The following is a 13,919-nucleotide window of genomic DNA, read 5'->3' on the forward strand; positions in this document are numbered from 1 at the left end:
ATACTAGGTTTATTTTGATGCCTAAAATAGATACGAATAGTCCCTGCCTCTTAGGAACTTAAAATCAGTCATTAACCTTGAACTTCACAGTCATTTGAGTGGAGACATTAGACTAGACATTTTAGTGTGAAGGATAAGAAAAAAACTGAAGAATAAAATGTTGGAAATGTAACCTTGAGGAGTGACTCTATTAGGTGAAATCTAATTAGGGATTATATACTATTCAAAATTTCTTGGAATGAAACTCTTTTCCTCTCTCACACATAGACACAACACATAAATTTATTCTACTTTTGCACAGTGATTTTCACACAGGTCTTGTTTATAAATGGATTACTGTCTGATAGATACTTATAAGCCCTAACAACGAATGTTTCATGTGTGTTATCACACAATGATTTTAGAATTTATTGAACTTTTTCATCTCATTGATGTAGAAACAGATCCATAGAAATGAATGATAGGGGCTTCCCTGGTGGCACAGTGGTTAGGAATCCGCTTGCCAACGCTGGGGACACAGGTTCAAGCCCTGGTCCGGGAAGATCCCACATGCCGTGGAGCAGCTAAGCCTGTGCACCACAACTACTGAAGCCCGTGCTCATAGAGCCCGTGCTCCACAACAAGACAAGCCACCGCAATGAGAAGCCTGCGCACCGCAATGAAGAGTAGCCCCTGCTTGCCACAGCTAGAGAAAGCCTGCGTGCAGCAACGAAGACCCAATGCAGCCAAAAATAAATAAATAAAATAAATAATTTTTTTTAAGTGAATGATGGGCCTAAAATTATGTAACTAGTGTAACTAGTTATGGACCGAACTAGTACCAAAACCCAGATCTCCAGACTTAGAGTCTTGTGATCCCAACCAACCCAGAAACGTAATCTGATAAAAATTCTTCATTCCAAGGAAAATGTTTTCAAACATTTTACAATTAAAAACCCAACAGCTAGCTTAAAAAAGTGTCCATCTTTTTTTTCTTTGTTTAGCACCTCTGCTATACTAATTATGATTTGAGTTCTAATTTTTAGGGACTCCACCCCCAAAAAAACAGGGAAAGATGGAAACATTTATACAGTACTGTTAGTTCCTCCCTGTCTCTCTGTGTCACCTTTCTTACTGCCCCGCTTTGCTTCTAGGCTCTCATCAGAACTGAATTCAATTCCCAGTGGATTTAACTGCAACCTTTGGCAAGATATTTAACTTCTCTAAGCTTCAGTTTCATTCTATATAAAATGGAGATAACATGTTTCTTGGTAGGTTATTATTAGAAGTAGTGTGAAAATACCTACCAGGGTGTGTAGTATGATATATTTCACCCTATTCCCATAATGCATTCCAACAGTTAACTCTCACTTTTACCATCTTTTTTTCTTCTTAAAGCAGACAGAAGTGGTATTTGGATCCGATCCGTTAGCAGCTTTGGTCCAGTGCTTAGTAACATTTGTCTAATCACTTCAAGCCCCTGTGAAGTCTTTTTAATTCCCTTCAGAATCTACTTCTTAAGCCTTTCTGACTTCTGCTGACTTCTTGGATGGTACATATATATCACCAAATCCATAAATTAGCAGAATTTCTTAGAATCTTTAATAGCAGGAAGCATGCTGTTTCATGAAGGAAATTTCTTGTCTTCTTCCAGATCAGAATCTCTTACCAGTAAAAATATGAATAGTCATGGAGGTTAAATCAACAAAAAGAATCTAGTAATGTAGGCGATCTAGAAATGTAGGAGATAGAGAAATGGCACGTTAGTAAGTTCATTAGGGTTCAGTCAGTAAAATTCAGATAGTGAGATTACATAGGAACAGGCCAGTTCTTTCAGAGAAATCTGTTGTATCTCTCCTCTTACAAATAGGGGTTGCAAGATGGAAGAAGTTGAGAAGATGCAGTGATCTGTTTTAAATAATTCTATACAGAAAATCAGGGTTTATATTAATTTTTATTTTTTGGCTGCGTTGGGTCTTTGTTGCTGCACACGGGCTTTCTCTAGTTGCGGCCAGTGAGCTTCTCATTGCAGTGGCTTCACTTGTTGTGGAGCATGGGCTCTAGGCGCGTGGACTTAAGTAGTTGTGGCTTACGGGCTCTAGAGCACAGGCTCAAGTAGTTGTGGCACGTGGGCTTAGTTGCTCTGTGGCATGTGGGATCTTCCCAGACCAGGGATCGAACCCGTGTCCTCTGCATTGGCAGGCAGATTCTTATCCACTGTGCCACCAGGGAAGCCCTATATTAATATTTAAATAAATGTTATTAAGGCTTGAAATATGAAAACGCCAAATTTAGTGTGCAACATTAGTTCTTCTGTTTTCACTCAAAACCCAGATGTGATTAACCACGCCGATGAATAGTTCTTAAATTTGAGGTGGGTTAATTTTGATACATATTAAAAATTTTTATTTATTTATTTATTTTTTGCGGTACGCGGGCCTCTCACTGTTGTGGCCTCTCCCGTTGCGGAGCACAGACTCTGGACGCGCAGGCTCCGCAGCCATGGCTCACGGGCCCAGCCACTCCACGGCATGTGGGATCTTCCCGGACCGGGGCACAAACCCGTGTCCCCTGCATCGGCAGGCAGACTCCCAACCACCACGCCACCAGGGAAGCCCTAAAAAATTTTTTTAAACTAGAAATCAGACTGAATAATCCTATAAGTCTTTAGTAATGCAACTGCCATAGAGTTTACAGGTTCAAGTTTTGATTTGTTTTTTTCTTTTCTTGAGTTTTTTACTCAAATTTGTTTCTTTAGATTGAAGGCCATGCTTTGCTGGTTATATTCTCATCCTGCATTCAAAGTGCCCAGGTTTACTTCTAGAGATTTCTAGTGGTTTTTTAACCTTAGTCACAGGTGAATTCTAGGCTTTGGATAAAGGCTGCCTCTTCTCCGTGTCCTCTCTACTCCCCACCTCATCTCCTTATTTCTTGCATCTTTAAAATTGCGAAGCAGTCATCAATATGGGGCTTCCTCGGGCCTTGACCCTGGGGAGTAAAAGTCAAGTGAATAGATAAAATACAGTGTAGTAAGAATCGTCATGGAGGCTGTGGGAGCTGTGATGTAAGGGAGCTACCCAGAGGAAGTGATGCCTAAGGCCAAGTCTTAAAAGACATGTTAGAAGCGGTCCAGTGCAGGCAGAGGAGGGTCTTCCAACAAAATGGGCTTTTAGGGTACAGCTCGCAGGTATCAGGCGCCTACCATGTTCCAGGCACTGTTCTAAGTACATCCATCCATGAATTAAATGTATTATAATTCATGGACCAGAATGGCAAGAAACTCTTAGCATAAAAGGAGACAAGGTGAGTACATATAAAGCAAAGAACATTTAAAAACATCTGGGGACTTCCCTGGCAGTACAGTGGTTGGCACTTCACGCTCCCAATGCATGGGGCCCAGGTTTGATCCCTGGTCAGGGAACTAGATCCCACATGCCGCAACTAAAGATCTCACACGCGGCGACAACAAAGCCCCACACAGCCAAATGAAGGGAGGGAGGGAGGGAGGAAGGCAGGCAGGCTAAAGCTGGTCCAGTTTAAATTCTCAGCATAATCAAACCACCCTTAATGCATGAGGCAGTAAAATTATCATTTGCCTAGACAGCTACTTATTCAATATCTCTTCTACATCACACCTTATATATCATGTTTTATAGTCTTCAAACCAGGATTTTAACCCCTTTCCCCCCACATGATAGTTATGTAGCCTTAGACAGGCCTTTTTTTTTTTTTTCCTTTTCACTTTTTAGATTCATAGAAGTTGCAAAAATATTTTAGAGCAATTTTGTGTGCTGTTCATCAGTTTCCTCTGATTGTAACATCTTATTTTTAATTCAATAATTTTTATTCTAGTATTTTTTTTCCAGTGACCTTGTTCATTACATACACTTTTGTTCTTTTAGTGTTTTTTCTAATGATTACACAATTCATTCTTGAGTTATTGCAATTTAATCCAAATTATTTTTATAACTTCTTCAGTAATGCTAGAACCTAAGTTCAGTTTTCCCTGTCCGGTGCTTCTCAGTTCCTATCTCCATTTCAATTTTTTCTTTTAATGGAAGAGGTTTTTTCCTTCTGTTCAAAGAACTCTCTAGAATTTCTTTTTTTTTTTAATATAAATTTATTTATTTGTTTTTGGCTGCGTTGGGTCTTTGTTGCTGCGTGCGGGCTTTCTCTAGTTGTGGCGAGCAGGGGCTACTCGTCATTGTGGTGTGCAGGCTTCTCATTGTGGTGGCTTCTCTTTTAGTGGAGCGCGGGCTCTAGAGCGCAGGCTCAGTAGCTGTGGCACACTGGCTTAGTTGCTCCATGGCATGTGGGATCTTCCTGGACCAGAGCTCGAACCCATGTCCCCTGCATTGGCAGCTGGATTCTTAACCACTGCACCACCTCTTCTAAGAATGTTTTAGTGTTAGCTCTTACATATAGATCTATGATCTACTGAGTTAATTTTTGTGTATTATGTGAGGTAGGGGTCCAAATTTATCATTTTGTTTCTGGATATCCAGTTGTCCCAGCACCGTCTGTTGACCCACCTTCTGCCCTTTTTAAAAATTTATTATGCAACTATTGGAATATATACAGAAGTAGACAAAATAGTGTAATGACTCTGTACCCCTCACCCAGCTTTGGTTATCATTATATTGCCAGTCTTCTTTCATTTGTCCCTATTTGCTTTTGGCCTGTTTGTGCCACCCTGTTAACTTAGGACTTCTTTCTTAGGTTGAGTCTGTGATGTCCGGATCTCATGTCTTTTATCTTTTTCTCAGTTTACACGAAGTTAACTGGAGCACGTCCTTCAAAAGCATGTGTAGGATTTTGAGTCCTTGATTTTGGAAATTTGTCTTTATTCTGCACCTAATTGGTTTAAGTTGTTGTACTTGAAGTTCTAGACTGAAATTTATTAGCCCTCACAATTTGGAAGGCATTTTTACCTTTGTTTTCAAAAACCTAGTTTTTGCTTTTGAGAAGTCTGTGACAGTCTGAATTTTTTTTTGTAACCTGTTTTTTTATATCTCATTAGAAATATAAAATTGCATAACACGATCAGTGATAACAGGCTTAGAATCATGTAATCTTTATTTAAACTTTTGGTGTTATTGATGCAGCTTAATGTAGTTAGGGAGGCAAACATGACCATTAATAGCTGTAGATTCTTTCATAAAATCTTTTGCTTACACTTCTGAATCTTCCTGCAGATGGGTCTCTATAGGTATAAAACTATATTTTTCTTTATCAACTGTAAAAGAGTGAAAAATAAAGCTCTTATTTAAGTGTTCTCTACCAGTTTAGTTCCCAAAAGCCTATATTAAACTCCTTCTGTATGTTCACTCCTTCTAGATTCTATAAGAAACACAGATCAATAAGTCAGCCACTCCGTGTTACTTCTCAAAACCTTGTGTAGAAGCAAGATAAGCACATAAATTCAGTAGATGTAATAGTGCAAAATAGTGTTGGGAGTTTGTTGGTATAAGCTCTTGGATGGTGTCTGGAGAAGGTGGTATTCATCCTTTGCACGTAGTCAGGACGTTGGCCAAATGTGGGATCCTCATCCTCTCTGAGTAATGTGGCATCTTCCTCTGTGTGCTGCTGATTTGACAGGAAGCATGAGTGGGACTCATCAGTCCTGTACAGGGGAGTGAGTGGTACATTCTTCCAGAATAACCTCCTGTCTTATACCCTATCCCCAAACTAGGGGTGGAATATTGTTCACCCCCTCCTCTCTATTCATAGTAGACACTCAATAGGGGCTTTGCATCTGAGGGTTGATTGCTGAGGGAGAGCACTGCTTGCCTGCTCCTGGACAGTTCATAAGGAGGGAAAAACAGAGTTACAGAGTGAGGGTGGGAGGTAAGTGGGTGGTAGATGGGGAAGTGCCTTCCAGGCCATGGGGTCCTCCTTTGCCTTTCAATGCCCTGATTCAACCTTTTCTCCTTAGTGGGCTCTTTGAAGAGAGTAGATTAGCATGGAAGAAGTTTCCTTTTAATCCTTAATTTCTGGTATTTATAGATTCATATCTATATATAGATTTATATTTGTAAGTACCAGAAATTCAGGCATGGATAGTTGTTTTATTTTTTGTTTTATTTTTTTTTAATTAATTAATTTATTTGTTTATTTTTGGCTGCGTCGGGTCTTCGTTGCTGTGCATGGGCTTTCTCTAGTTGCGGTGAGCGGGGGCTACTCTTTGTTGCAGTATGCGGGCTTCTCATTGCGGGGCTCGTCTTTGTTGCAGAGCACGGGCTCTGGGTGCAAGGGCTTCTGTAGTTGTGGCATGCAGGCTCAGTAGTTATGGCACATGGGCTTAGTTGCTCCATAGCACGTGGGATCTTCCCGGACTAGGGATCGAACCCTTGTCCCTGCATTGGCAGGTGGATTCTTAAACGCTGTGCCACCAGGGAAGTCCCTGTTATTTTAAGTTGAAATAAATAGTAGAAACATGCAAAGGGGGCATCCAGGGCGCCATTCTTAATTCCATAATTCCCACTTATAATAGTAATTTCAGCATTTTCTTACTGTTTATTAAGCAAACATTTACCTAAATACTTTGAATGATTTTTTTGCCCTTAGCACTTGGCTGCCGTGGAAGAGAGAAAGATCAAGTCTCTGGTAGCTCTCCTGGTTGAGACACAAATGAAGAAACTGGAGATCAAACTTAGACATTTTGAGGAACTGGAAACCATCATGGACAGAGAGAAAGAAGCTGTAAGTAAGGGGAATTTTATAGTGGCTTTTTCACAATTAAACTCTGACCACCTTTCATGAAATATGAGAAATAGAAATAGAGAAAATACAGTAACGTAATTTGTTGGTCTCCGTGGCTATCGTCTAACCTTTTTTCTAACCTTTTGCCCTTTCAAAAGGATTATCAGCCAGTGATGATAAATAAAAGGAACTCTGAAAATAATTATCTAAACCTCAGCTTCTTATACCTCTTGGCTTTCCAGATACATGATGGTATCAAATTCTCCCTTCTATAATAGTCGGATCTTAGACTTACTTTATTACTGATTTGTTACCTTCCCTCTCCTGTATAGGGAAGGGCAGGTGGAACCAGACCTAGCAGAGTACTGGTAAGCAGCATTTTCTCTGGCATACACTTGATATAAGGACGTGGCCCAAACAGGACAAAAAGAATTATGAAAAAGGCCAAGAATGAGAAAGGAAGCCACAAAAAGTAAGAAATATACAATCAGGGGAACATTTGGTTATTTCAGGGGATTTTTTGGAGAGACAGAGATGAAGTTCTCTGGAGAAATTTTTTGGGTTTGTTTGTTTGTTTTGAGAAGTTTGTTTTTTAATGAGTTGACCAGGAAAGGAATTAATGCCTTTCTAAACAGTGGGCTAAATTTGAGGATTTAGTTAGGACTTTTTCTGATTTTCTGATTGTTTTGACTTTTTTATCAGCATACCAGATACTGGTATCTCTAAATGGGAGAACCTTAAGTTTAACCATTCCAGAAGAGTTTTAATTTTAAGGATCCATTTGCATTTGTTAAACTCTTTCTTAGTGGTTAATCCAAGCAAGTCCTCTGGCAGATTCTTCATGATGAGTAGCTTAGTAACTATCACAATAGCCCGTTTTCATTTTGTCCTAAGACCTGTTCTTCCACTTACATTCTGGCCCCATGAGGAAGAGGCTGCTTCAGTAACTATCCTACCCACACCCTATGCTACCTCATCCCCACTTCCCTAATCCTGTAAGTATCTCTCACATCACCAGCCCTCTCCTGTCCCAGGAGCAACAGGCCACCCCAGTCTCATCTCCATTGCTCTCTGTGCACCAGTCATGTCATAGCACGCCACATGCAGGCTTCCCTCATGGCCGTGTGTGTTCTCTGCCACCTGAGTGCATCCTGCTCTTCCACCAGCAAGGCCTTTTTTCCTACTCTTTGCCAACCTCCTGCATCCCTCAGCCCTGAACCTGTGAGTGACATGCCCTCCCCATTTGCTTTTGTAGCAGCCTAACAGAGCACTTACTATATTGTAAATGCTAGTTCATGCGTCCACCTCCCATACCAGAGTGTATTCTCTTTGAGGGCAAAGTTTGTTAAGTGTCTTTGTTCACACACAGCTGGCACATCATAGGCCCTTGTTTACGTGTCTGTTGAATGGATGTATGCCAGCATCAGTGTCAGAAGCTGGGAAAGTGGAAAGGAAAGTTTACGCTAGGGGACCTTACTTTAGTTTAACAGGGAAGACAGTCAAGAAGACAAATGACAGTATCGTGTGTTCAGTTCTTAAGGGAACATACATGGAAGATGCGGAGAAGGAGAGGGTATTAGAGAAAACTTCCTAGAGGTGAGCTGGAGCTTTGAAGAGTGAGTGTTTGTGTTTATCTTACCCTAATAAGCTGCCCTTTTGTCATTTGATAGCATTTTTTGGGCTACTCGGGATAACAGGGGCTACATAATGGATTATTGGCACATGCAGAATTCAAGTGATCATTGCGTAGTTCCCACTGGCAACCAGACGCCTTGCTGTCATTCATGAAGCAGAACTGATGTTGTTAGCCTGGAAGATTGGGCACTTAATGCAACTATGTCTAGATTGTCAAGGGGCTCTTTCCTCAGCTCTAAATTGCTTTATCTTCGGAGGGTGAACTTGTGGATTCCTCACTCTTTCAAACCCCCCTAGTGGAACTGTCCCCTGGAATAGCAGAGTACTCAGGCCCTTCCCAGTTCTCTCCACTGATTCTCAGACATCCTTGTGCTCTGGATTTCTCATAGTTATTTATCTCAAATTAATCTGAGTCCACTGGGTTTTTCTTACTTGAATCTATTTTTTTTATCTTAAATTCTAATTGAGCACATAAAACATTTTACAGAATGGTCTCTGAATAAAACAGCACAACCAAAAATGTGGGAAAACATTCTACTGAATCTTTTTCACCACACAAGGTTGATATTCTCAAGTCCTTTGGTGGTCGGCCTGTTTTTTCTTAATCAGCATTTGGGGCAGTAAAATTCATTATATAAGACAGTCCCTAGCCCTAGCCACTGAATGTCAGTACCATACCTGTATTAGTTATTGCTATGTAAAAAATTAACCCAAAGTAGTGACTGAAAACAGTATCTCACACATTTCCTGAGGATTAGGAATCTGAGAGCAGCTTTCCTGAGTGGATCAGGCTCAGGGTCTCTGGTTAGGATGCAGTCTTCATAAGGTTCAGCTGGGGCTGGAGGATACCCCTCGAAGCTTATTCATGTGGCTGTTGGCAGGAGTCTTCAGTTCCTTGCCACGTGGGCCTTTCCATAGTACTCCTCATGAAGTGGCTTCCCCCAGAGCAAGTGACTGAAAAGAGCAAGAACGTGAAAGAGCACCCAAAGTGGAAGCCACAGTATCTTTTATAACCTAAATTTGGCAGGCACATTCCTGCACTCCTGCTATATTCTCTCAGTCCCACAGCCCAACCTTGATTCTGGGTTTGGGTGGGGCTGTGGGCTGGCAGGGCTCAGTGGAGAAGGCCTAAATGTTAGGAGGCGGGATCACTGGGGGCAACCTTGGAGGCTCACTATCACAAGAACCAAAAAATCTTACAAACTTTAAAATGGCTTCCATTCATTTCATGCACAGTAAGACATAATCTATTTTTCTCCTTCCCAGCACTAGTTATCCTGTCCTTCCCTGTGAGCGAGCAAAGCCGTGGCTATTTTCCTACTGATGATTTCCTCTCCTCACAGGACTGTTGTGGGGATTAAATGAGAGAACTATGGCATGTGCCTGGCACACTGCCTAGAACACAGAGTAAGTGTTCAGTAAATATTTCTATGCCTCCCTTTATGCAAACCAATAATCAACAATTATACATTAAATTCTTAATATTTATAAGTCTTTGTTGGCTTTATGAACATTTAGAATCCAGCAGTGATGCTGGGTGGGAACATGAGGCCATTTCTTTGTTAACCATTCTCGTAGATGAAGAGTCTAGAGCTTAAACAAGGTATACTTCATGTATTTCAGATCACACAGTTCATAAATAACAGAGCTGGGTCTCAAACCTGTGTTTGTTCACCTCTGCGTTTTTATCTAGTACTTCAAAATTTATAAAGAAATGAGCCATTCTTACCGCATTTTAACCTAGAGACTCTGAGATATGCAGGGTTTTGATACCCTTTGTTATATGACTCATGAAAGTTGAAATTGTGGAAAGGGGTCAGGTCAGCCAGGAGCGGCGCGTTCTAACCCACTGCCTAGTGCTCTGCCTACCACACTCCTCAGTTCACTGTAGGTGAGGTCCTGCTCATCTTCACCTAGGAACCAGTAGCTTCAGGACATGCTTTTTTGAATTAAACATTTGGTTTTGTTTATATAGCAACAGATTTCAAGAATCTTTTCATATACTTTCAGAATCAGATATGAAGTTTCTTTCTCTCTCTAATGACGTAAAATCAGATGTTCTCTTGAGTCTTAATTATTTAGAAATTAAGAATAAGGATATAACAATTTAATATCTTTTATAGATATTATGTATACAGCTATAATTAGAGCTCAGTAGCTTTTGTTACAGTCCTCTCATAAAGTACTAATATTGGAGGACGTCAGTTATGGAGTATACAGAGTCTGTCCAGGAATTGACATGATAAAGACTTTTTTTTTTAATTTATTTATTTATTTTTGGCTGCCTTGGGTCTTTGTTGCTGTGCTCAGGCTTTCTCTAGTTGCGGTGAGCGGGGGCTGCTCTTTGTTGTGGTGCGCGGGCTTCTCATTGGGGTGGCTTCTCTTGTTGTGGAGCACGGGCTCTAGGCGTGCGGGCTTCAGTAGTTGTAGCACGTGGGTTCAGTAGTTGTGGCTTGCGGGCTCTAGAGTGCAGGCTCAGTAATTGTGGCACACAGACTTAGTTGCTCCGCGGCATGTGGGATCTTCCCGGACCAGGGCTCAAACCCATGTTCCCTGCGTTGGCAGGCAGATTCTTAAGCACTGTGCCACCAGGGAAGCCCAACGAAGACTACTGACCCCAGTTGAGGTGAGGATGCTGAGCTGGCCCTGGGTTCGAAACTGAGAGGGTCTGCCCAAGTGTGCAGCCTTCCATGCCAAGCAGATAGCAGACATCACTCAAGAGAACAGGTGTCAGACATGGGCTGTGTTGGGGACTGAAGAGAACTGGAGGGCCTGGGTCCTACCTAAAGCATTTTTATTTGGATTAAAGGGGGAAAAAAAAATACTTTGAGACCAGTGAGAATCTCTGTGTTGATCTCATTTATAGCTTCTGTACTTAATGCTCTCGTTTGACTAGGTATAGAAATTGTATACCTTTGAAAAGAGAGACATTGTAGGAAACTCAAAGCTGTGAGAAACCTGGACCCTGTCCTTAAGGAGGTGAGAGGGTAGATGAGAAACTGACACAAAGATACCATGAGGTAGTGAGGCTATGGAAAGTCAGAGGAGAGGAGGCCGTGATTGGCTCAGATTATCAAGGAAAGCTTCCTGGTAGAGGAAGGACTGATGTGAGTTGTAGAAAAGGTCCAAATCCAAAACTGTGAAGAGAAGGGTATGATTGCTGAGGAGACTGAAGAGTCAGCTTGCCCAGAGCTGATGGCTTTCACATCATAGATGATGGATTAAGTTCATTTTTTCATTTGGCAAATGTTTATTGAGCACCTACTTTGTTCTAGGTGTATTAAGTACTGGAGATAACACTGGTGAATAGAACCCAACAAAACTCTTTGCCTTGGTAGAACTTAAATAATTAATGAAGGATGTTAGATGTTATGTGCTTTGTATGTATATGCATGCATATATACTGTGTATGTATACATACCTGTATGTTTCAGGCTGTGTAAGTGAGATTGGGCGGGGCAAGGGAAAGATTTCAGTTCTAAGTGGTGTCATCGGTGTAAGCCCTGTTGAGAAACTGACAGTTGGGCGAATGTCTCTAAGCCCTAGAAACAGCCAGCATTAGAGAGAGACTCTGAGGCAAGAGCGTGACTGACATGTTTGGGAACTAAGGAGTAGGTGGGGTGGGCTGGGACATGAGTGAGTAGGGAGAGGTAAGATGGTGAAGGCAGAGATGATGGTGCCCTAATCACAGAAGTCCCTGTAAACCATCCAGAGGCCTTTCATTTTACTGTGATTAAAATGTGGAATAATTGCAGGGCCTATTTTATTTATTCCATAAAAATGTGGAATACATGCAGAAAACTGGCATCATCTTCCTTACAGTTAAGTGGCGATCAGTCTCTCCACTGTCTAGAGAATATAAAGTGACAAGTTTAGAAAAGGGGAGACTGGTGAGGAGGCTGTTGGGAAGTCCACGTGAGGTGGTGATGGGCCGTGGAAGTGAGGAGAAACGGTCAAGTTCTGGATGGATTTAAAGTTATTACTAATGGGACGTCCTCACACACAGGGTGTAGGGTTAGAAAAGTTTGTGGTACTCTGTGACAAATTAAGGAAAAAAGAACAAAAAGTTAATTTTATACTGCCCCAGGAGAATTGTATTTAACTTTGTTTTCTGCATATTTGTAGTAATTCATCTCTGTACTGCCTGTCATATAATTGAAACTGTTATTAGACATACACCGTGACATTATGGATAGTTTTATTTGAGATTAAGAAAGCTGTACTTAGGACTGAGCAGGTTTACTTCTGATTCAAAAAAAGACGTAGGGCCTCAGGCAGCAAGCACTTTACAAGGACAGAATAACAGTCACAACAGTGGTGCTGTGTCCCCCTTTGGATTTCTGCCTCCAGTGGAGCAGAAAGATGCAGTTGTGTTGTTTTGTTTTGCCAGAGGTGTAAGAAGGAATGAGTATGTCTGGTTTTTCTCTTAAGTGGATGTCCGGTTACTGATACCAAACCTTTCAAAGGAAGGTGTGTTTACTTCAGTTCTGAGGCCGAGTAGTCAGAGGCTTCAAGTCTTGGCTGGTATTTCGACCCTTAGCAGTGTAGATGGATTTTTGAGGCCCCCACCTTCTTTTACTCTTTCCCACCCCGCCTCCCTGTTCTATGCAAATGAAGTTGGGAGAAGAGCTCTGTGTGAACTTCAGCTGCACTTGCAGCTGTGTGTGTGTTTGGGGTCTTGGTGTAGAAAAGTGCTCTGTTATGTTCCGGTTCCACTTGGATTCGGCTGCTTTATACATACACAGTGTAGGAATGAAGGGGGAGAGGAAGGCAGGGTTTGAATGCAGTGGGGGTGGGGATGTCTTCAGATCAGGGCCACAGGCATCTTTGTATGAAACTGGGTTCCCTAGAGCCAGATCAGAGTCTTGAAAGAAAGTGGACAGATTCATTAGCGCCCTATTTACGTGAGTAATTTACACTATCTGGTTTATCTGTTGGGGCTTTATCTATAGTCCTTGGAAATAGAAAAGGGAGAGAAGAAAATCGAGTTATCTGAAGCATATAACTTGGGTAATTTTAGTATTTTGTTTTGTAATTACAAAAATAGGTGTGATGAAAATTTTTCAAATAATAAAGAAATGGATAAATTAAAAAGTGTCTTCTACCCTCAGTTTCATTCCTAGGAATAATCACTGTTAATAGTTTAGTGTCTTCAGAACATTTTCAATGTATATGTAATGTTTATACATGGGCACAAAGGTTTTTTTTTTTTTAAATATAATAGACATAAATATTGTTGCAACTTGCTTTTTTTTTACTCAGTGCATCTCAGACATAAATGTACATCAAAAATAGTACTTTAATGACTAGCCTTATACAAATATACATACAGTTTTCTAGGACAGATTTCCAGATGTGGAATCACTGGGTCATTGGTTATGTGAATTTAAAATTTGCTCAGTACTGTCAAACTCTCCTCAAAGATTCCCACATTTCATTGCCACAGAAGTGAATGCAGTCTTCAGTTGGATTCAGTAACAGTAAGATATCTATAACAAGAGAGGTATTTCTTCTGGATGGTGGGGCCAGTATGTGTCCATAAGCTCTGTTGCATGTGCCCTAGAACAGAGGTGGCCCTCTGGAGCCAACTGGTAGCCTGCTGT

At 41.1% G+C, this 13,919-nt stretch overlaps 1 protein-coding gene across 3 annotated transcripts in view; it reads left to right on the forward strand.

The window, feature by feature from the left end:
- The window catches only part of SMARCC1 (SWI/SNF related BAF chromatin remodeling complex subunit C1), a 187,673-nt gene that overhangs the window by 143,666 nt on the left and 30,088 nt on the right, over positions 1 to 13,919 (forward strand). For all 3 annotated transcript variants that reach the window (XM_030845340.2, XM_070046656.1, XM_030845343.2), the window contains exon 25: positions 6,547 to 6,681. In XM_030845340.2, the coding sequence (XP_030701200.1) occupies positions 6,547 to 6,681 (135 nt within the window). The remainder of the gene's footprint in view (positions 1 to 6,546; positions 6,682 to 13,919) is intronic.

Source organism: Globicephala melas, chromosome 11 (genome assembly GCF_963455315.2).
Source record: "Globicephala melas chromosome 11, mGloMel1.2, whole genome shotgun sequence".
In the NCBI taxonomy this organism is placed as follows: Eukaryota; Metazoa; Chordata; class Mammalia; order Artiodactyla; family Delphinidae; genus Globicephala; species Globicephala melas.